This window comes from Peromyscus californicus, unplaced genomic scaffold (genome assembly GCF_007827085.1).
Source record: "Peromyscus californicus insignis strain IS unplaced genomic scaffold, ASM782708v3 Scaffold_8__1_contigs__length_139910024, whole genome shotgun sequence".
Taxonomy (NCBI): domain Eukaryota; kingdom Metazoa; phylum Chordata; class Mammalia; order Rodentia; family Cricetidae; genus Peromyscus; species Peromyscus californicus.
The window spans coordinates 30,914,100-30,936,172 of record NW_026294606.1 but is presented as its reverse complement, the minus strand read 5'-3'; the positions used below and the strand labels follow the sequence as shown (position 1 = coordinate 30,936,172).

The 22,073-nt window shown below is 44.5% G+C and overlaps 1 protein-coding gene across 1 annotated transcript; it reads left to right on the top strand.

Moving 5' to 3' along the window:
- Positions 1-8,122: 8,122 nt before the first annotated feature.
- Positions 8,123-21,349, top strand: LOC128103640 (serpin B6-like). Its single transcript, XM_052728210.1, has 6 exons — positions 8,123-8,545; positions 10,395-10,547; positions 13,237-13,354; positions 16,989-17,131; positions 20,467-20,622; positions 20,921-21,349. The coding sequence occupies exons 1-6, from the start codon at positions 8,381-8,383 to the stop codon at positions 21,320-21,322; spliced, it is 1,137 nt and encodes a 378-aa protein (XP_052584170.1). The 5' UTR covers positions 8,123-8,380; the 3' UTR covers positions 21,323-21,349.
- Positions 21,350-22,073: the final 724 nt, after the last annotated feature.

Here is a 22,073-nt window from a genome sequence, read left to right as displayed (position 1 = left end):
TGTGTGTGTGTGTGTGAGTGTGTGTGTGTGTGTGTTTGTGTGTATGTGTTGCAAATGATTGAAACTTGGATCTTATGTATGGCACACAAGCACTTATCACTGAGCTGCATCCCCCTTCCTTGCCTTCTGAACTTCTCCATCCTCACACAGTGGCCTTGCCCTCATTTATCCATCCATCAGCCACCTACACTGATATGTTGAAGCTTCCAGTACAAAGGCCTGGGCATTTGCTGTGGGTGGAGACTCAGGCTCTGAAAACCCCTTTGGAAAAGTGAGAAACCCAGGAGACCAATGAGTCACTGATAACCTCCTGCTCCTTTTTTGTTCTTTTTCCTGCACCATCAGGGTCCACAGGGCTGAGGCTGTCTACCAGAGATAGGCACAGTTAGTTCTTCATTAAATGAGGAAGAGAAGAGAGGAAAGAGGAGAAAGTACAGAAGACCTGTGAGTGATGCCTAACAGTGACCTTTATATTCTCCATCAGGCATAGAGACTGGCTTGCCGGGCTTTATAAAAAATTGCTGGCCCAGGGAGCTGGGTGGGAGAGGGAGATCAGTGACAGAGCGTGGGCTTAGCCTACAGAGGCTCTGAGTACAATTACTGGTGGGAGGTGGGGGTGGGGAAGATTGCCAGCACCTGCCCACTCCTGTCCAGGAATTACCTTAAGGGACTGGAGAAAGGTCCTAGAAGAATTTCTAGTGGTGCTCAGTGGGGGCACAGTAGACAACTGAATCCCAGGCCTTGGTCGCATTAACACCAGCATTACTTACCCATTGGAGTAGATCACCAACTGTGTACTTCTATCACGTCCTGTAAAAACGGGTGCCTTTTGACTGTCACCTGTCTGTCATGACAAGCCCAGCAGAATACACACCATAAAATGTGACAGGCATGCATTAAGCAGCCTCATGTTGAGGAGTCTTTCTGGGAAGATGCTGAGCCCCTTCATTATTAACCCACAGAATCTGGAAACATTTCCTTAAGGTAATTTATGGAATCAGAACCACTCCTCCAGCCATAGTGGAGGCATTTCCTGTGCTGTGACATGACCGCTGGGCATCATGAAGCAGAGTTGCTGGGTGACCTACAGAACGCCATGGCCCACAGACTTGACAATGAAATAAGCAGATAGTTAGAGCTATGGTAATGGTAAGGAGGCTAAGAGGGTCACCTGAGACTTCTGCTGTCTTCAGATGCACATAGGCTGCCCCCACCACATGTAGTGGATTTGAAAACCTCAAGTCTAGGACTCAGTCCAGTGCACTCAAAGGAATACTGTACTGCTGGGGAAAAGAATAAGGAAGATCTCTGTTTCATATTAGAGATAGCTCTAAAACACCCCAACACACACACACACACACACACACACACACACACACACACACACACACACACCTAAAAACCGAAAAACAAACAAGCAAAACAACAACAACAAAACCTGGAGCAGAGTGAATGAAGGATGAGGAGGAGGAATAGTAAGATATCTGAGAATTCCCTTGTTTCAGAACTTCACACATGAAAATTTACAGCTAGGGTGGCCTCCTGCTTTTTTACCGACATATACTAGGTAGAGGGGCCAAGGGTGCTGGTTAACATTCTGCAAATCAGGACAACCTCCATAGGAAGCATCCAGTGTAAGTGTCACGGTGGTCATTGTTGGGAACCCTAGGTTTGGGGTAACGGTCTGATGTTTCTAGAGTGACCTGTCCTTAGAGGTTTAAGAGTGACCAGCATTCTCCCCAGCAGGGCACTGGCTTCCTAGAAAGAATGCAAGATGGCAGACAGGGTCTTCGTTCTCATTGATGTGAAATATCAGCCCTTCCAAGTCTGACTTTTCCAGTGCAGAGTAGTGGAGTCTTGGGACAGGCCCTGACCACCTCTATTTTTCTGTGCCTGATGAACAGGTGCTCTAGCTCCATCCCCAGTAGTTTAATCTTTTTTCTTTTTCCTCCCTCACTTTAAACTTCTGTTCTGCTCTGCCACATTAATGTCCATCCACTAAACACTGGTATACTTCTGGTGACACTAAGACTGTCATTCAGTCTACTACAAAGGCACAGTAAACAGGCTGTGGGAAACCACCCAGAGACTCCAGCCTGAGTAGTAACCTCATGCATTCCTATAGGCTGGAGTTAGCCATAGCATTAAGAAAGTACCAGAAAGATCAGCTGCACAATCCGCAGCGGGTTGGCCAGGAGCCAGAGGAGGGGCTAGGATGGAGGAACTCAGGCACTCACTTAGCCCTGTAGGATACCCCTGCCTAAGGGCTGTGGCCAGGCTGCAGACTCCGCCTGCTTCCCCGCCCCTTAGGCATTTGAGGCCCCGGGCGTGGTTGGTGCCTCCTCCTCTCTGCTCTGCTCGCTATTGGCCTGGAAACACAGAATCAGGGGTATGCTTTGCTGTGGGCTTGCTGTGGCGCTGGGACCCAGGGCACTGGGGATTCAGGGCTTTGGGAACAAGGGGCGCTGGGGACAAGGGCGGGGGTAGCATGCAGCTCGGGTTCCCTCTGTTGTGCAGCACCCTCAGAGACCCTTGAAGAGGCTGGCTTAGTAGCCTTGTGGTCCTGGCCCTCTGGGGATGCAGAGCTTTGGGGAGAAGGGGTGCTGGGGACAAGGGCAGGGGTAGCATGCAGCTAGAATCCTGTGGTCCCAGCTAGGGTTCCCTCTGTTGTGCAGTGCCCTCAGCAACCCTTGAAGAGGCTGGCTTAGTAGCCTTGTGGTCCTGGCCCTCTGCTGACATGGCATCCTTCCAAGATCAGCCAGCTTCATTAGAGGAGGCTGCTGGCTAGGGATGGGGGAGACTCAGATCCAACCTGGCTGCTGCGCTGGGGTCCCACGTGCAGGTGATCACCCATGTCCCTCGGTCACTGTCACGAGTGATCCTTGAAACCCCTGAGACGCGGGCTGGTGACAACCTGGATGGGCATTGGAATCTGGGGTGGGGAGTGGGGGTTAGGAGAGAGGCCAAGGGCTGAGCACTCTGGTCCCTCTTTCCTGTCCAGTGTGCTTGGCTCTACCAGGGGCGCGGCCCTTGTTGTGCTGGGAAGTTCCAGGAAATCCAGGGAGGCCTTCAAACAGATACTTAAGAGAAACCATTCCAGATCTTTGAACTTTTCCCCATTAAACTCACGCCAGAAGAATTGTTGTGAGATTTGATGTCTGTCCGGCTAGGAGGAAGGACTTGTGAAAAATTTTGACAGGGTTTCTGTGCCAGATGAAATTGGCATGTGAGTTAGTTTTTTCCTCCCTCCTTGTTTTGTTGATGGACCCAGAGCCTTGCTCTGCTGAACAAGGGCTCTGCCACGAACCACAGGCCTGCTCTTCCTCCTTTACTGCTTATATTAGTTGTGAATCAGAAGTATGGGAATCTAACATTCATGTGGTGTCAGGAAGCTGGGTGTGAGGGAAAGCTGGGTGGGGTTTGGCACTTAGTATTTCTTGGCCCACTTGGGAGGCAATGGCTTGTGCTAGGATTTTTCTGGGGCCTGCTATTTCCTTCCTCCAACTTGGGTGTGGTAGCTGATGTATCAAGGAACCTTGGGTAACTATGTGTGATCAGGGACTAACTTCATAGTCCTGGGGCACATGGAATGACCCCACTCTTATCAGTATACATGGGAGTGTCCCAGTGTTTCATGGCTGCCCTGAGTGATTGTATCCACTACGACTTGTGTCTTGACACAGAGAGGGTGCATTTGGGTTGCTCTTGGCTCAATATACCATGTTTATTTGGCTCCCTATACCTGCAGGTCTCCCCACGCTATCCCCACACATGAATTTCATACGAAGTCAGCATGAAATAGCAAAGAGAAATCAAAATCTGACAGAAAACATGGTAGGAGAACTGAAATGTGTTGGCCACACACCTGTAATCCCAGCACTTAGGAGGCTGAGGCAGGGGGATAAGAGTTTGAAGCCAGCCTGAGGCTGTATAGACATACATAGACCTTTTTCTGTTCCTGTTTTCTAAACATTGTAACAGTGTATGGTAACAGGGACCATTTATCCAGCACTTACATTGTGTTGGGTATTTACTCATCTCCAGACCATTTAAAGTACACAGGAGCATGTAATGTACATTGGTTAGGTCAAATATTAAGTTATTTTACATATGTAAATTGAGCACTTGAGGATTTTGGCATCTTCAGATACCAACTGATATCCTTTAGATATCCAGGAATAGTGTACTTAAAATTCTATTAGGCCATTTCCTGGGCAAAGCACCTTTAAATTAGTTTAGTGAGTTACAACTAACTCAGGCCAAAAGCAGTAGATTGAATTAAAATAATCAGCAATTGTGTCCCCCACCATCCCAGTATCTGCCAGGAAGAGCCTGCAAGGATATGCTGTAGGATCACATGGAACACCAACCCTCTGTTTCCCAGTTTCTGTTTTCAGACTTTTCAGCTCTGTGCTGGGCCATTGTGCTGGTGAAAGGGTACAAATATTTGACCCCATCACTTAGCTTCCATTCTCATCAGCCATCTCTGTAGCCACTGGCCTCAAAGTGCCATACAAATGCTGGTTTTTGTATGTGCCTGGACTTGGAGAAGGCTGGTGATAACTTTCTAGTTGACAGGTTCTGGAATCACTTAGGAGTACTTCGAGGTACTATCTTGACTAGGTCAGTGTCTTGGCCAGGCCTTTGAGGGACTATCCTGATTAGATTAACTGAGGGTTAAAACCCAACCAGAAAAGTGGGCAGCACCATTCTCTGGGCTGCATAAAAGGTAGAAAGCTAGCTGAGTATGCAAGCATTCGTCCCCCCCTGAACTCTGGAGGTGTGAGGATCAATGAGCCAAAGTCAATGCTCACTGAAGTTGCTTTTGTCAGAGTATTTTATCACAGCAACACGTGTTGGCAAAGTCCTGGAGGAGGTCAGTTCAAGAGTTTTAGCATCTGACCAGTAGGTGATTCGGAAAGGGAGCACAGAGTCAGTCTGTGAGAAATGAGCAGCACCTTCAAAACTGTTTCCGAGTCAGTCTGTGAGAAATGAGCAGCACCTTCAAAACTGTTTCCAGAGTGAAGAGGAAATTTTCTTGAATTGCTAGTTTGAAAGAATCCTCCAGGAGTCCAGCAAAACACATGAGTGGAGCTCAGGGAGGGACACAAACTTGGGCATTTCTGAATATCAGAAATAAGAATAAGTCCATAAGCTTTCAGAGCTGGGGTTGGAAAGGGACAGTAGTAGATGGATCTGGGATCAGTATATATCATCACGCCTTCGAACAGCAACACTGGTAGCCAAGAAGCAGTACCGTAACTGAAAGTTATGGATGTAAAGTCACATGTAACCTTTTTTAGACCCTGCCAGACTCTGTAACATGGAAGGATAATCAATTTTCAGATGCTGAAGAAACCAGAGTAGCTATATTCTTTCTAGAAAGTAGTTGGACAATGCGCTGCATCAAAATAAGGGGATACATAACAAAACAATATGTAGATGTAATGGTCTTATTAAATAAGAAACACAGAACCAAATGCAGGGTTAAAAGCCCAAGAGGTCGGAGCAGTAGCTGAGAGCTGAGACTTAAAACCCTTCTTCTTACCCTTTGCTGCCACTGCCGTCCTTCCCCTGAGCAAGAGACCTACTTCCTGTGTATCTGTCTTTTTATTGACTTTCTGTTCTGCCTTCTCATTGGTTATAAACCCAACCACATGACCTCCTTGTCACTGCCTGTCTGTATAGGCCTCTAGGTCTCTATGGTTGGTATTGAGATTAAAGGCATGTGTCTCCATGCTGGTGGTGTCTTTGAACACACAGAGATCTGCCTGTCATGTGATCGGGATTAAAGGTGTGCGCCACCACCGCCTGGCTTCTGCTATGGCTTGCTATTAGCTCTGACCCCCAGAGCTATTTTTTATTAACATACAAATAAAACCACATTTCAACACAAATAAAATATCACCATAACAATATGTTTGGACCTAGAACAGATGATATATATGAAGAGGTATGAACTGTACAGTATTCATAGAGCAAGGGTCTAAAAATCTTGTGACTGATGTGTTCAATACACTCTAGTTGGTATGAAGCGCCTGTGTAATGAAAGAGAAGAGTAGTGAGTGTGGATATGAATGCCTCCAAGTGCCAGTGGGTCTCAGAAGAGTAGAATGTATGAGAACTTGCAATGATGATCTAATTTAAAGTACGGCCCATGGGGGCCTTAAAGACAGCATCTATCCAATCTTGTCAACTGATGTACCCAACCATAGCAGTTGGATTTTGTGTTTGTGTGTGTGTATGTGTGTGTGTTTGTGCATGTGTGTACATGCACACATGCATGCACACATGCATGCACACTTATGTTGTGTTGGTGTAGACACACATGTCTTGCCTTCCTGTGGAAGTTGAAGGTCAACCTCAGCTATGGGTCCATGCCTTTCACCTTGTTGACATAGGGTCTCATAGTTTGCCTCTGCATTTGCTAGGCTTCTGGCCTATGAGCTTCTAGACATTCTCCTGTCTCCACCTCCCATCTCACAGGATTGGGACTGTAGGTATGTGCCACCTTGACTGGTCTTACATGGGTGCTGAGGCTTCAAACTGAAGTCCTCACACTTGCATGGCAGGCCCTCTATCCACTGAGCCATTTCTCCAGCCCAACCGCTGTATTTTACATTGGCACCAGTATTCGGTCTCTTCTTCAAGCCCTCAGAGTTAGTGCTTCACAAACACTCTTCTGAAAGAAACAACTATGCCTTTGGTCTGGAAGAGTGAATTCAGGACAGTATTCTTTTATTGCTGTGGAGCCAGGATGTTTGAGACCAACAGCTCAGGGTCAAGTAACCAATATAAAGAGATTCTCACTAGCCACATAAGGACAGTTTTGTGCACCAAGAAGAAAAAAAAACCAGTTAATTGGATTTTTTAAATAAAAAGTCTTGAGTCCATAAATAAATTTAAATGAGGCAAATAAGATGATTTAAAAGGCACAAAAGAATTCAGCACTATTTACACTCCTTCTAGGAATGTTAAATATTAAAGTTCCCAGGTCAAGTGCAGTAGTCCAAAAGGCCTGAAGAATATTCGATTAGGAACAAATTACTTGCTACAATTTGCAGCTCATATAGAAGAAAACTCAAGTGATAATACTGCAGAGAGATACCAGGGAAGGAAGGAAGAAACCTGGTGTTTGGATGGAGTCTTGCAAATCCCCATGAATGTGAGATTGAAACCCAAAGTTATTTTAGCTAGACACATGCTTGGCCACAACAGGAGTGAGTGTCTGGTGCTAAGCCACAGTGGGATGGCAGGGAGACCTTGAACAAGGCAGCCCTAGTCCTGTTTCTGTAGGGAGAGGATGCTCCCTGTGATAATTCTATCCTGGGAAACCACTAAAGTAAGCCTGGTAGAAGGTCAGATGTGTCTGCACACTTCTTGGTCTCTGGGGGTTCTGTGTGGCCCCCCTGCTGTGCCCTGGATTGTTACACTGTCACAACCAGTTTGCATTCCTTTGTTATTCTCAGTTCAAATCTCAGGGTTCTGATTCCCCCCAACCCCTCTTCCTCTCTGTTTGCATCTCAGCCAGTCTTGAAATAGCTTTCTTCCACAACTTCCCCAGGGCTATGATTACAGGTATCATGGCTGGCCACAGTCCTTTGATCTAGAGAACTCACTTCTCTGAATTAATTTCTTCTTGCCTGTCTTCCAATGAACACCCCTCTTCTATAAGATTGTATGTGATTACATTTAGTGACCATTTGAATAATTCAAGACATTTCATCTTAAGATCTATAATCCTTACCGCAAAATCTCTTCCTGGGTGAAGAATCTTCCCCAGGTTCCAGGATTTGGGAACTGGGTGTCTTTGGGTTCTTTGTCCAGCTGACCACAGTTATAGCTGTAAAGCTGTGCTGTGTATTCTGTTCAGATCACTACAACTGGGCACCTTTCCCTTCCCTGTGGCCTGTTATGTCCACTTCCCACGCTCTGTGAATTCCCAGCCCCTGCTCAGAGGGGGCTGATGGGAAATCTTAGAACTGTTGTACTGTCTAACTCGGGAAGGGTATTTGACAACTGCATGGGGGTGATGTCAGAGCTGACAGGCCCTGTTTCTGCAGTTGCCTGCTTCCAGCCTGCACTGATGCACTCATGGACTTCCTGGCTGGTGGGTCCTTACCTGCCTCTTGTCCTCTGAGCCATTTCCTTCTGGTTCCCCGTGTACTGATTTCTGCACATGAGGAAGACAAGGTGCTGGCCTGAGTTACCCCAGCAGGGCTGTATCACTTTCTGCACGTGACCTTTACTTTCCAGGCTGTGTTTTCCCTGTGTTCACTGAGGCACAGCATCACTGTGTGAATAAGAGTGAAGACCCGGCCTACATATCAGCCTGTATTCATGTGATACTGATTCAATCCCTCGTTCCAGGCTTGCAATCATGGATCCTCTGCAGGAAGCAAATGGCACCTTTGCCTTAAACCTTTTGAAAATACTGGGTGAAGACAGCTCAAAAAATGTATTTTTCTCACCCATGAGCATCTCCTCGGCCCTGGCCATGGTCTTCATGGGGGCAAAGGGAAACACTGCAAGCCAGATGATTCAGGTAACCAGCACCATTTCCCACCAGATTAATACCATGGACTGTCAGTTGAGCTGGTCCTCCACGTTCTCAGTCTCAAAAACTAATCCATCTGGAGGAAAAAATGGGAATGAAATGACAGAGGGGTATGGTTGGAGAGTTGAGAGGAAGGATGCACTCTATCTGTTAGGATCCTGTCACTGACTCATTGGTGCTCACAGTGTGTATGTGAGAGTAAAAACACCTAAGGGGCTGGGTGGTAGTGGCCCACACCTTTAATCCCAGCACACAGGAGGCAGAGGCAGGAGGATCTCTGTGAGTTCGAGGCCTGCCTGGGCTACAGAATGAGGTCCAAGAAAGGTGCAAAGCAACACAGAGAAACCCTGTCTTGAAACTACCCCTCCACCCCCTGCCAAAAAAAAAAAACAAAAACAAAAACAAAAAAAAACAACCGACAACCGAAGGGATGATACCAGGGTCCCTTAAAGAATCTCAGCTTTTTCACCGGTAAGGAACACTGGAATGGTTTCAGCCTTGGCTGGAAGACCAGGTACAAATACATTAGGGCTCGTCTTAGACATAGTGCTTTAGCTACAGAGGTGTATGAACTGCAGAGACAGAATGTCCCAGTGTAAGAGGGGACACTAACTTGGGCAATGACTTTGCATTCTGGTTAAGTCTTGGCAGCTTCTTTCCATTTTTACAAGACATACTGTGTTTGTTGCTGTCTCAGCCTGCCTCCTGTTTGAAGGGAGTTAGGCCATAGAGGCTTGCCTTCAATTTAAACTCTCTCTCTCTCTCTCTCTCTCTCTCTCTCTCTCTCTCTCTCTCTCTCTCTCAGTTCTAAGCTGTTACAACTAGTGATAGGCAGTTCATCTGTTTCTTATGGAAGCAGCTGAAGTCATTTGTGTAGATTTTTCAAAGGCTTGAAAGATGTGCAGAACTGTAGCTGAAGTCTGGCATCTAGGTATTCACTGTTGGCTGGGGTCTTGCATCTCTTTCAAGCAGCTTTATTGTGAGGGCTACAGGGTTTCCTAGTGAGATCTGAGCTTGCTTTACCCAGAGAAGCTGAATTAGAGGATTACTTCACCATGTGCATCGTTTCTAGGTGATTAGAAGGGTCTACACTTGGTTGAGCTAGGGGGAGGTCATTGCTCCGCCCCTTGGCATTCCTATAAATACCCTTTAGAACAGGCAAGAGGAGCCAGTGGATAAGGATCCAGGCCTTCCTGAGGCTATCCTGTGTTGCTATGTCTTTCTCTCGCCTCTATCCTTCTATCTAAATCTCTTATCCCTCACTCCTCAAGAGTACCCTGGAATGAAGTGTAGGAGCTGCAGGTCTCCCAGTTGGCCACCCACAGTTTATGTAGTGGCAGTTACTCCAGGATTTTCCATGTGGCCTCCTGGAGGATGGCTTGGATTTCCTACCACCATGATGGCTTGGAACAAAGAAAACAAATGTAGCAGCACCCAGGCCTTTTAAAGCCCAGGCTGGAACAGGGTTACTCTCCTCCATTCTGTTGAGCAGACAACGATGGAGCCATCCAGACCCAAGTGCAGGGAAGAGACCGCATGGTCTGAGGTCAGAACTGGCTGCACTGGAGTCATGGCAGGTCTGCTTGGTAGCCATGCTTGAGGCCAGAGCACAATTAGTGAACATGAAGAGCTGGGCTTGTGAAGGGCCATTTCTTCTCAGTGCTGACAGGGAACAGGGCAGAGCCCTAGAGAGGGAGCAGTCAAGGTATTTTCATCTTTAATTGGGTGGCTCTTTGAGTGGCAGCAAGGATGTATAAGATTTTGAGGATGAGTTGAGTGTTGACTCATTTAGTATAGCTGGGCTTGCTGAAGTTGTGTTTTAATGTTTTGATTTCAGGCGCTTTCTTTGGATAAATGCAGCGGCAGTGGAGGTGGAGATGTCCACCAGGGCTTCCAGTCACTTCTCAGCGAAGTGAACAAGACCGGAACACAGTACTTGCTCAAAACAGCTAATAAACTCTTTGGAGAAAAGACTTGTGATCTTTTAGAAGTAAGTATCATGTGGTACTCAGAGATGGTAAGCTAAGGATTCACCCTACTCCCTTGCCCACTAATGTGATTTTGTATTTGGTTGCATACTCTGGAACCACATGTGAGCATATTCTTATTGTACAGAATATTTAAGCAAGAGCCACTCTCTACCTTTGCCTCTTTCCAGAAATAAGATCTTTTTATACAGGGTGATGTGTGTGTTCTGCACTGTTCAGTGTTATTAGCCATCATCTGATAGTTCTGAGTATAGATGTACAGTGACATGGTGAACCAATTGTGTGTGGGTAACAGTGTGGGCCATTACCAACAGTGAGTTACTGAATGTCGATTTATGCCCATGTGTGTGCATTGCTGGCAGATACATTTGTGAAAAGAAGATGAAGCCTTAAGGTTGTAATATGTGTTGCTCCATTGCTCTCCCAAATGGCCAGAGATATCAGCAGAGTGTTCATTTTCTTACCTGTCAGGGGCTTGCACAATCTTAATCTTTTCAATTTTGATCTTGAGATTGGAAATTTTGTTGTTGTTGTTGTCGGTTTTTGTTGAGCATGCTGAAGTTGAACATCACTAAATACAAAAAAAAAATCTGAAACTTGAAAACTCTTTGAATGGAATCAGATTCCATTACTATCACCCACATGACAGCTCACAACCATGGGTAACTACAGTTCTGCGGAATCAAAAGTCCGTCTCTGGCCCTTGAGAACACAGGCACACACGGTACACTGATACACATGTAGGCATAATACACATCCACATAAAAATATATAATAATAATTTAAGTAATAAAACAATCTATCCAGATCTAACAATGACCCTGTGAGGTATATTCATCTGTCTCATGATTTACAGTGGTTTAGTAGGTGTAGAGAGATTGGCTCCGCTAAGACCACTCAGCTGATACTCAGACTGTGGTGCTGAAATCCTGTATCATAATTCTGGTATAAAAGCATGAAGACCCAAGTTCAGATCCCCAGCACCCACATAGAAACCCAACATGAAGTTTCATGTCTATAAACTTAGTACTGAAGGCTAAAGAGAGGGGTGGATTTCTGGAGTGCACTGGGCAGCCTGCCCAGCTTTGTTGATGAGCTCGAGGTTCAGTGAGAGCTGTCTCAAAAAATAAGGTGCAGAACTCTTAAGAAATATACTTCAAGTCACTTTCTAGCATTAACATAGACTTCATATACACTTGTACATACATGTGTATATATCTACACACATATGTGTAGCATGAATCTTAAAAGTTCTTATAAATAAAAACAAACCTGGAAGCCAGGTATTGGGGTGAATACTGGAAAATCAGAGAAGCAGAACAAGTCACAGCCACCTCAACTGGCCAGTTCCTCAGCTGATCCTGTTTCCTCAGACTGGAAGCTTCTGAGTCCTCATCCACCTGGATCTCAGCTGAACTGAACTAAGAGCTGAAAAGCTTAACCAGCTCTAGTCCCTGGATCTCAGGCCTTGAATACCTTTCTGCTTTCTGCCACCACTTCCTGGGATTAAAGGCTCACTTTGTGGGATTAAAGGTGTGAGTCACCATGCCTGGGGCTGTTTCCAGTGTGGCTTTAAACTCACAGAGATCTGTCTGCCTTGCAGTGATAGGATTAAAAGCATGTGTGCCACCATTTTCTGGCCTCTATATCTAGTGGCTGTTCTGTTCTCTGACTCCAGATAAGTTTATTAGAGTGCACAATATTTTGAGGAACACAATATCACCACACATATATGTACATATATTTGCCACACACACATAAATATGCAAATGAAAAATAAAAACAGTTCTCTCAAAGAGGAATTAAATACATACCACGAGATGAGCTATTTCATAGAAATATTGAGAAACCATTCCATATACACTGTCAACATAATGGGAGTTTTAGCTCATTTATGTTTTTTGTTGTAACAAGGCAGATGTGGGTGGTCATTAAAGTCATTGACATTTTACAGAATTTATCAGCAAATGGCTTGAACTTTGGTTTGTCTTGTGGTGCTGGTGATCAGTTCCTTTAAGGCCTTATGCATGCCAGGCTGGTCCTCCACTTCTGTGCTGCACCACCGAACCCCACTCCAGCATGGACTGTGTTTTTGTGAACTGCTCACTCCCTGAAACTGAGCTGCCTGAGATGGTGACCATGGACACATAGCTTTTCAAATTCCACATCATGAAGTAAAATAAATGAAAATGAAATACTCAGTTTCTTAGCTTCCACGGCCATTCCCTGGTGTTCTGGGGCTGTAGGTGACACATTTTGAATGGTGCACATTTGTATTTCTGTTAGCGTGGAAAACTGTGGTAGAAGGTCCATCCTGTGCAGTGCAGAGGTGTCATAGCCCTTGTGGGGTTAAGCCTCACTCTGCCCATGTGGTGGGCTACTAGAGTGACAGCAGGATAGTACTGCATCTGGGGGTCTTCCCCATTACCTCCCGAGCCTCAGCTACTACCTCTAGGATCCAGCTGCTCACTGTGATTTTCAGTAGTACTCAGACCAACCACCAATTACCTTATTAATAAACTAAAGGGATCTGGACACAGGAGGGCTGGATTTTACACTCTTTCCGTATATTTGTTTGCAAAACCCATCTGTACACCATTACATTTTGATTTATTGGTTTTGTGCATAGAGGAAGGAGGCTGTTGGTGCTAATCACTTCCGTGGCTGTGTAATTATGTTGCTCTGTCTCAGTCTTTTAAAGATTCCTGCCGCAAGTTCTATGAAGCAGAGTTGGAAGAGCTGGACTTTCAGGGAGATACAGAGCAGTCCCGACAGCACATCAACACCTGGGTGGCCAAAAAGACAGAAGGTGAACACAGAGTCCATCTGTTGTGTTTGTTTGTTTTCAGAGCTGGGGTTTGAACCCAGGGCCTGAACATGCTGAGCAGGACCTCACCCCTGAGCTAAACCCCAGTCCCTGTTAAGCAGTTAGCCTACTTAAAAAAAAATGGTACATTTGTTGGTTTGTTTATTGTGTGTTTGTGTCTATCTGTGCACACCTGCACTCAGGACAACTCACAGGAGTTGGTTTTCTCTCTACCACTGGGTCCTAGGGATTCTACTCAGTTCTTCAGTTGTTAGCGAGCATTTTTACTTGTCAGGCCATCTGTCTGTGTATAGTCTTTTTATTTTTATTTCTGTTTTTGTTGTTTTCTTTTGAGACAGGGTGTCACTATGTAGCCTTGGCTGTCCTGAAACTCCCCATGTAGACCAAGCCAGCCTCAAATTCAGAGATCTACCTGCCTCTGCCTCTCAAGTGCTAGGATTAAAGGTGTGCACCACCATGCCTGGCTTTATAGTCTATTGTTAATAATCATATTATTAATGCATTCACAAGCACTTCAAATGTCAACAATAATGATCTTTGTTCTTTAAATCAAGACTTCTTTTTGACATGCCTGGGGATCGAAATCAAGGACTTGCAAAGTTCTCTAACATTGATCTGCATCTTTAGCCCTAAATCAGAAATCAGAACACTTTTTTTTTCTTTTAAGCTGAAATGTCTCTATGTAGCCCTGGCTTTCTGAAACTTACTCTGTAGGCCTGGAACTCGGGGATCTTCCTGTCTCTGCCTCCTGAGTGCTGGGATTAAAGGTGTGCACCAATCTGCCCAGCCCCTAAATCAGAACGCGTAAACTGCCCATCTCAAATCCTTTTTGCCTAGGAAATTTTTATATTACTTTGTACAGTGAATATAACAGTTATACATTTATATAATAGATCTACAGAGATATGTTTTAAAACAGTTTGTTGGATACTTACAATTTTGTCACAATTAAAGATGGAGTCAAACTTGCATACTAGTGAGGCAGAGGCATATCTAATACAATACAATAAGAAGATACAATAAATTGAAACTTACAGAAAATCTTATATGTATGTGTACATGCCTGCATACATTTATGTGCAGCCTGTGCCTGCAGGGGCTTGCAGAGGCCAGAGAGTGCCAGATCCTCTGGAACTGGAGTTCCAGGCAGTTGTGAGCCACCTGATGAGGATACGATATGAAATTATATCCATTTAGTCATCTCCTCCTCTCCCCAAAGACGTAATAATTTGATGCTTACACACTGAGAATGAGAACATGAAAATAAATGAAAGTCTATTATTCACAATGACGATATTCTGTCTCTCAAGAGCAGAAATCTTTGAATGTAGATCACAGACGCTGCAGTGTTGGTTGGCATTGCATTTTATAGGATAACACCATGGCATGCACAGTACGAAGTGCTCATGTATGTTCAGGATCAAGGCCAGAGTGAGGTGGTGTGAAGCCAGACGGGAGCTGCTGTCGTACGCTCTTCAGGTTCATCGTGCATTGGAGTTGGAATGAAGTTTCAGCTACTGACTGTTCAGAAATCTGCAACTGTTGGCGTTTTTCCCTCAAGCCACACAGTCAGGCAGGAAGATCACCATCAGCAGCTTAGGAGACTGCGCTGAATAAGTGAAACTTTACAAAGCTGTCTCTAAAATATTGTCCGTTTCTGACGCTTTGCAGACCTTTTCCTGTTCCCATTTCTCCTTTAAAGACAGTGGCTCTGTAGCCCTGGCTGACTTATATCCTGTTACATAGATTGTGTTGGCTCCCAGTGGTGGGATTAAATGGTGTGTCACTACATCTGGCTTTTCCCAGCTGTCTGTGGTGTCTCCCAGTATTTGATACACCTATTCAATAACCAACCAACCTGCTGCTGTCTCTCCCATCCTTGGTGCCCAAAGAGTCCAGAATGCTTTCCTTCTAGGTCTGTAGCTCTTTCCTCTCTTGGGGTGATGCTCCTAAACTCTAGTTAGCTAGGCAGGCTGTAGGTGTTGGGCCCAACCCCCATTAACCTGTGATTGTAGATTGCTTTATACTTATAAGATCCATTTTATTACTGCTATTCTACTTCCAATTTATTTTTAAGCTGATGCATAAATATACATATTGACAACGTTCCATATAATTTTCACTGTGCATTCCCTAATGTTCAGATTAAGATAAATATATCTATCACTTCAAGTACTTTTAAATTTGAATTTGTAATTGGTCTATTTAAAAACAACCTAAAGTTCCTTTCTTAAAGTTGTAGGCACCAATTGTCTCTTTCCGGCTCAAGTGATGCTTTTAAATTCCAACTGCATGTTTAGCACCAACTCATATATTTTATGTGTTTATTTGAACAGTGAAGTTTTTTGTACCAGAACCTTTGGGGCTTATTTTTCTTCTCACTAAAACTTTGAAAGAGTTTGGCTTTAGTGCTGGAGAGCTGGCTCAGCATTTAAGAGCACAAACTGCTTTTGCAGAGGAGCTGAATTGGTTCTCAGCACCCACACCAGCATCCTATCATTTCAATTCCAGGAGATCTAACACTTGGGGCCTCTGTGGACTTCTGCACACATGTGGACACAAACACACACACACACACACAACATAAAACATTAGCTTAAAATAAATCGTAAAAAACAAAGAAGGTGTGTGTTCATGTTGATGTCAGGGTTGTTGCCTTAAGGACAAATGTCCTTTTATTTTGAGAAAAAGTGAAATCTCTTATCCATGCTCCTGACCAGAGCAGGAGGTGGTGCTCTTTGCCTGTCAGCCCTTTGCATGTATCAGCCAACTCGGTTAGCCAACTGGGTCTTGTCTTTGTTATTGTTCTATTGCTGTGAAGGGACACTATGCCAAAGGCAACTCTTATAAAAGAAAGCATCAAATTAGCTTGCTTATGGTTTTAGAAGGGTTAGTTCATGATCATCATGGCAGGAAACAGACAGGCATGGTGCTGGAGTAGTAGCTGATCCACAGGCAGCAGGCTTTTTAAATCTCAAAGATCAACCCCAAGGACACACTTCCTCAACAAAGCCATACTTACTAATGTAGATATAACCAACCTTTTTATTAAATAAGAAACACAGAACCAATGCAAAGAAGAAAGCCAAGAGGTCAGAGCTAAGAGCTAAAACCTTACCCTTCCTCCTGCGGTGGTCCTACCTCTCCGAACCAGAGCTACCCCTGTGTTAAAGTCTTTATATAGAGTTCCTGTTCTGCCTTCTCATTGGTTGTAAACCCAACCACATGACCGCCTCCTCACGGCCTGTCTGTATAGGCCTCCACGTTTTCCATGATTGGTATTGATTAAAGGCATGTGTATCCAAAAATGGCTGTATCCCTGAACACACAGAGACTTACCCAGCTCTGCCTACCAAGTGCTGGGATTACAAGAGTACACCACCACTGCCCTGCTTTCCTATGGCTTGCTAATAGCTCTGACCCCCAGGCAACTTTATTTATTAACATACAAATAACATTTTAATACAAATAAAATATCACCATATACTAATCCTTTCCAAACAGTTCCATTAACTGGGATCCAACCATTCAAATATATGAGTCTAGGGAAGCCATTCTCAGCCAACCACCATGTCTTTTAATTCCTTTTTTTTAAAAAAAAAATTCATTCTTTCAGATAAAATCAGAGAGTTGCTGTCTCCAGGTACACTGGATTCAGACACTCTGCTGGTCCTTGTGAATGCCATCTACTTCAAAGGAAACTGGGAGAATCAGTTTGACAAAGAGGACACCAGGGAGATGCCTTTCAAAATCACCAAGGTAAACACAGTGCTGTAGCAGAGGCAACTCCTGGGTGAGGTCCCCTGTTCACACTGGCTTCTGAAACACAAGGAGGCTGTTTTACTGGTCTACAACTGCTTCACATAGCCGGTGCCTCTCATGTCTCTGGGCAGCTCAGCAGCCAGGACTGCTCTCTCAGCTTGGAGGCCTTTCTCTTCCCTTTCCTTTTGCATGTTGCCAATGGTGGCCGCAGTCTACATGGGTTCAGGCCGGGCCTTGCTTCTCTCACTGACAGCTGTTGAAGTCAGACCTGATGGCAGAGCTCTGCAGTGTATTTTAAACAGTCTGCCATATAACTTTGGAGATATGGAAGTCTAAACTCCAGCTGTGGTGTCTGAGGCTCTTTGTGGCCCTGAATGCAGCCCATTCTCGTGATTCCCCTCAGTGGTGCGCATTCCTTTCTTTTCAGTGTGTCTTTCTAGAAGCAATGTCTTATATCTTCTCCTTCCTTCAAGAGGACCACAAGTCCAGCTGGTTGCCACAAAACAATACAGTGGGAAAAGAACCTTTCTCCCCCTGCTGGCAAAAGAGCAGAGGGCAGACAGCTGGCTTCTGAGTGCCTGGCTAATGGCCGGTGCTCAGTAAACAATGAAGCAGTGTGTGAAATTCGTCTTGGTTTGATGGGCTAAGCACAGATTTTTGCTTATAGACAAGCACACAAAGGATTCAACCTCTTTGAGGTTGGAGCATGTTATTTGCTGGTGGCCCAGTGTTTTCTTATAACCATATCTAGTCAGTCTATCTATCTATCTATCTATCTATCTATCTATCTATCTATCTATCTCTCATACTCCTTGCCTGAAAAAACAAATTAATTGCATCACATTCTGGATCATTAACCATTCCTTAGAAATCCCAGGCAAACTTTAATTTGAACCTCTATTTCCTAGGAAACACATTTTATTTCAAGATTTATTATTAAATAAAGTGTTCTCTTTACTCCTGATTAAAGTATTTCTGTCTTTGAAATCAGTTGTTGACAAAGTGTCCATTATGACTTCCTTCAACTGCAAGCAACAGAAACCCTAGATGACTATAGTTGAACTCATACAAGTTCATCACGCACCAGGAGGGCAGGAAATGGGTGAAACCTGGAGCTTCCTGCATGGGGTGATGCTCTTGGGAGCTGACTCTGCTTTCCTGCTCTACCACCCTTAGCACGAAGTCTTTTCCTCATGCTCACACCAAGGCTTTGACCCAGCAGTCCATGGGGAAGGGCATAGGACTGAGAACAAGAAGCCTCCTTCTGAGACCTTTCCCATTTATTATATAAGTGGAACTACTTACTGTGGCCCCTGCTAAGTGCAGGGCCAAGAGGCATTGTCTTGCTTCCTTGTCTCTGCACTCAACACAGACTGGTCTGTGGCTTCATCCGATGTTGACTGTAATCCTTATATATTGTCACGCCTCCAAACCACAAGATTTTCTGTTGATATGGATTTGTATTTATATTACGAGCAGTATTCCTGCTCACTAATTTGCCACTAATATGGTCTCCAAATGTTACATAAGAGCCTACTGTGCACCAGACATTAACTGGTTGAGTGTGTCTGCCCTCATGAAGCTTTGTTTTCCTAGAGGAGAGAAATTGGAGATAAGATAATTGTAAGACCACAGTGGTCGGTGGGAGGGCTTCAGAGACATACAATGGAGGTGGCAGGATGCTGTACTTGAGTGCGGTTGCAGAGGAGAGCTGCTGAGGAAACCTTCACTGGGAGATAGTATGTGAGCAGACACCAGCATAAGAGGAATGGTCCAGGTCTGAGGACTAGTTTGTTGGGCTGAAAGGGACTTAATCTAGTTAACAATAACCCTACAAACAGTCCTATGACTATAGGATCAAAGAAGATAGAGTGGAGCAGAACAGGAAGCAGGGCGGGCTCTTTTCTATACCAGGGTGTTTTAAGGACTTCAACTTTTGTTCCTGCTAGAGTGGTACCACACAAAGGTGTACAGCCACAGTGGTGTGGTCTGACTTACACTGTGCTGGGAACTCTGGCTGCTGTGCTGAGGTCAGTGACAAGGAGGTCATCACTGTACCCCAGGGCTGTACTGATTGAGGTGAAGGCTTAAAAATAAAGTCAGATTTGGGCTATATTTCAAAGGGACAGACAGCACAGTTTGGTAATGAGTCAAATGCAGGGTGTGAGAAAGTGACAGAAGTCAAGGACACAGATTGGTTTTGGCAAGTGAAAGGAGGGCATGTAAGAATTGTTGGCAGAGCAGCTACACAAAGGAATATTAAAGTGCAGGAGTCAAATCGACTATAAAATATATTATTTCAGAGAGGGAGGAGTCCAGGCTAGAACAGTGAATTTGGGATATGTTCAAAGTTATGAGAATAAATGAGACCCCCAGTAGAAAAGAATTGTTGGCCCAGGACATCACAGGTGTTTGCCGATTGGGTCAGTCAGTTTTTCTGACACTAAAGTGTGGAGACAGTCAACTTAATAAGAGAAAGGGTTTATTTGGCTCAGTGTTAGAGGTTTAAGTCTGTGATGACATGAACCCATTGTTTTGGGGCCTGTTTTGAGGGTATGCCACTGGAGTGGCATCCTAGGAGCAGGTACTGGAGTAAAATGGTTCATCTCAAGACCAGGAAGTGAAAGAAAGGAAAAGTTCAGGATTCCACAATCCCTTTCAAGGACACATCCCAATGACACACACACCTCCCTCTGTCCCCCACCATTTAGAGATTCTGTTCCCTTGCCAGGCATGGTGACACACACCTTTACTCACAACACTTGGGAGACAGAAACAGGTAGGTAGCTCTCTGTGCATTCAAGGCCAGCCTGGTCTGTGTAGAAGTTTGAGGCCAACTAGAGCTGCATAGTGAGACTCTGTCTCAAACAAGCAGGATTCCACCTCCTCCCAATCTAGCACTCCTGAGGACCAGGCCTTGAAAAGGGGCCTCTTGGGGCATGTAAGGTCTAAACAAGTATTTGAGAGGCTGATGAAGTGTTCTAGAAGTCAATTGAAGAAAATGCTCCTAAGACTGGAGAGATGGCTCAATAATTAGAAAAAAAATGTTCTTGAAGAAGAGCAGAGTTCTAATCCAGCACACACTGGTGTCTCATAACCATCCATAACTCCAGTTACAGAGGAATTTGACACCCTTTTTTGAAATATGCAGATAATAAATGCACATAATCATGTGGTACACATACATACATTCAGGCCAAATACTCATACATATACAATATAATAAAAAAAAGCCAAGTATTCCTCATTGCAGTGACTGGCTTCCTTGATTGAATCTGCCCAATGTTTCACTTGTGTCTCCTTTCAATTTAATATTTATCTGTCCTTCACAGAATGAGGAGAAACCTGTGCAAATGATGTTTAAGAAGTTTACCGTCAACATGACCTATATTGGAGAGAGATTCACCAAGATTCTGTTGCTTCCCTATGCTGGCAATGAGCTGAACATGATCATCATGCTTCCAGATGAGCACGTTGAACTGAGCACAGTAAGGAGTGTGGGGCCTTAATGGGGCTATGAGAGAAAAATTGAGTGGCATTTGCGTTTCTGCTGGGGCAGCTCTCCTAGGCTCCCATGATCATGTTTTTATATTTTATTCATTTGTGATGCTGGAGTGGAACCCAGGGCCTGGAGCCTGCTTGACACACACTCACCACTGAGCTGTACTCACCCCTCCCAGCTACTATATTAACTTACAACTGCACTTCCCCATGCAGTGTAGAACCTCCCCATCAAATCAAGTGCCCTGTGACAACACTGTCCTGAAGTCTTCAACTCTCTTCTAGGTGGAAAAAGAAATAACTTATGAGAAATTCATGGAGTGGACAAGGCTGGACAAGATGGTTAAAGAAGAGGTGAAGGTTTTCCTTCCACGGTTTAAACTGGAAGAGAATTATGACATGAAGGAATTCCTGTGCAAGCTGGGCATGACTGATGCCTTTGACAACAGGGCAGACTTTTCTGGAATATCTTCTAAGGAAGACTTGTTCCTGTCCAAGGTTGTGCATAAGTCCTTTGTGGAGGTCAATGAGGAGGGCACAGAGGCTGCTGCTGCTACAGCTGCCATGATGAAGAGGAAGTGCCTGAGGTTCACCCCTCGCTTCTGTGCCGACCACCCCTTCCTTTTCTTCATTCAGCATGTTAAGACCAATGGCATTCTGTTCTGTGGCCGGTTCTCCTCTCCCTGAGGAAAAGGTGTTCCTGTGTCTGCCTTTTATCTACTCTCCATGGTTTGCCTGTGACCCAAGTGACCTTATCCATAAGTGCAATGACAATTTTGAAATAAAGGGCTTTCTAGCATCCCACCTTTATAACTGTTTGTCTGTCTCATTAGAGGGTTTTTTCTGTGATTTGAAATTGCATTTCTGTGTGGTGTTGCCGGCTTCAGTATCCCAAAACAGCATGGGAAGAGATAATCAGATATGGGGCTAAAATTAATGAAATAGAAACAAACAAAAACAAAAAATACAAAGAATCAAGGAAACAGTAGACTCTTCAAAAAAATTAACAAGATTGACACCTTGTAGCCAAATTAGTGAAAAAAGAGAAAAAATCTAAATTACTACAATTAGGATAAAAAGGTAGCCATCCATTTAAAATGTTTTAATAACTTAGAAAATTTTTCTTTTTTGAGACATGTCGGCTCCTGGCAGTACCAATCTACTTCAGAGAAAATATGTGCATTGAAGAAACTGCATATGGAATTAACTTTCATTGTGGCAAAAGTTAGCCACTGGACAACAAAGTATCCTCAAATTAACTGCTGACAAAATGGACAGACAGGACATGAAACAAAGGACTACTGATTCTTGCCAAAACAAGTGTGGTTATGGCTTTATCAAAAGGCATCTTATGAGGCCAGGACAATATGGCACCATCCCTGAAGTGGCCTTCGAAATTCAGAAAAGGTACAGTACCCTTTTCTTCGAAGGCAGCTGA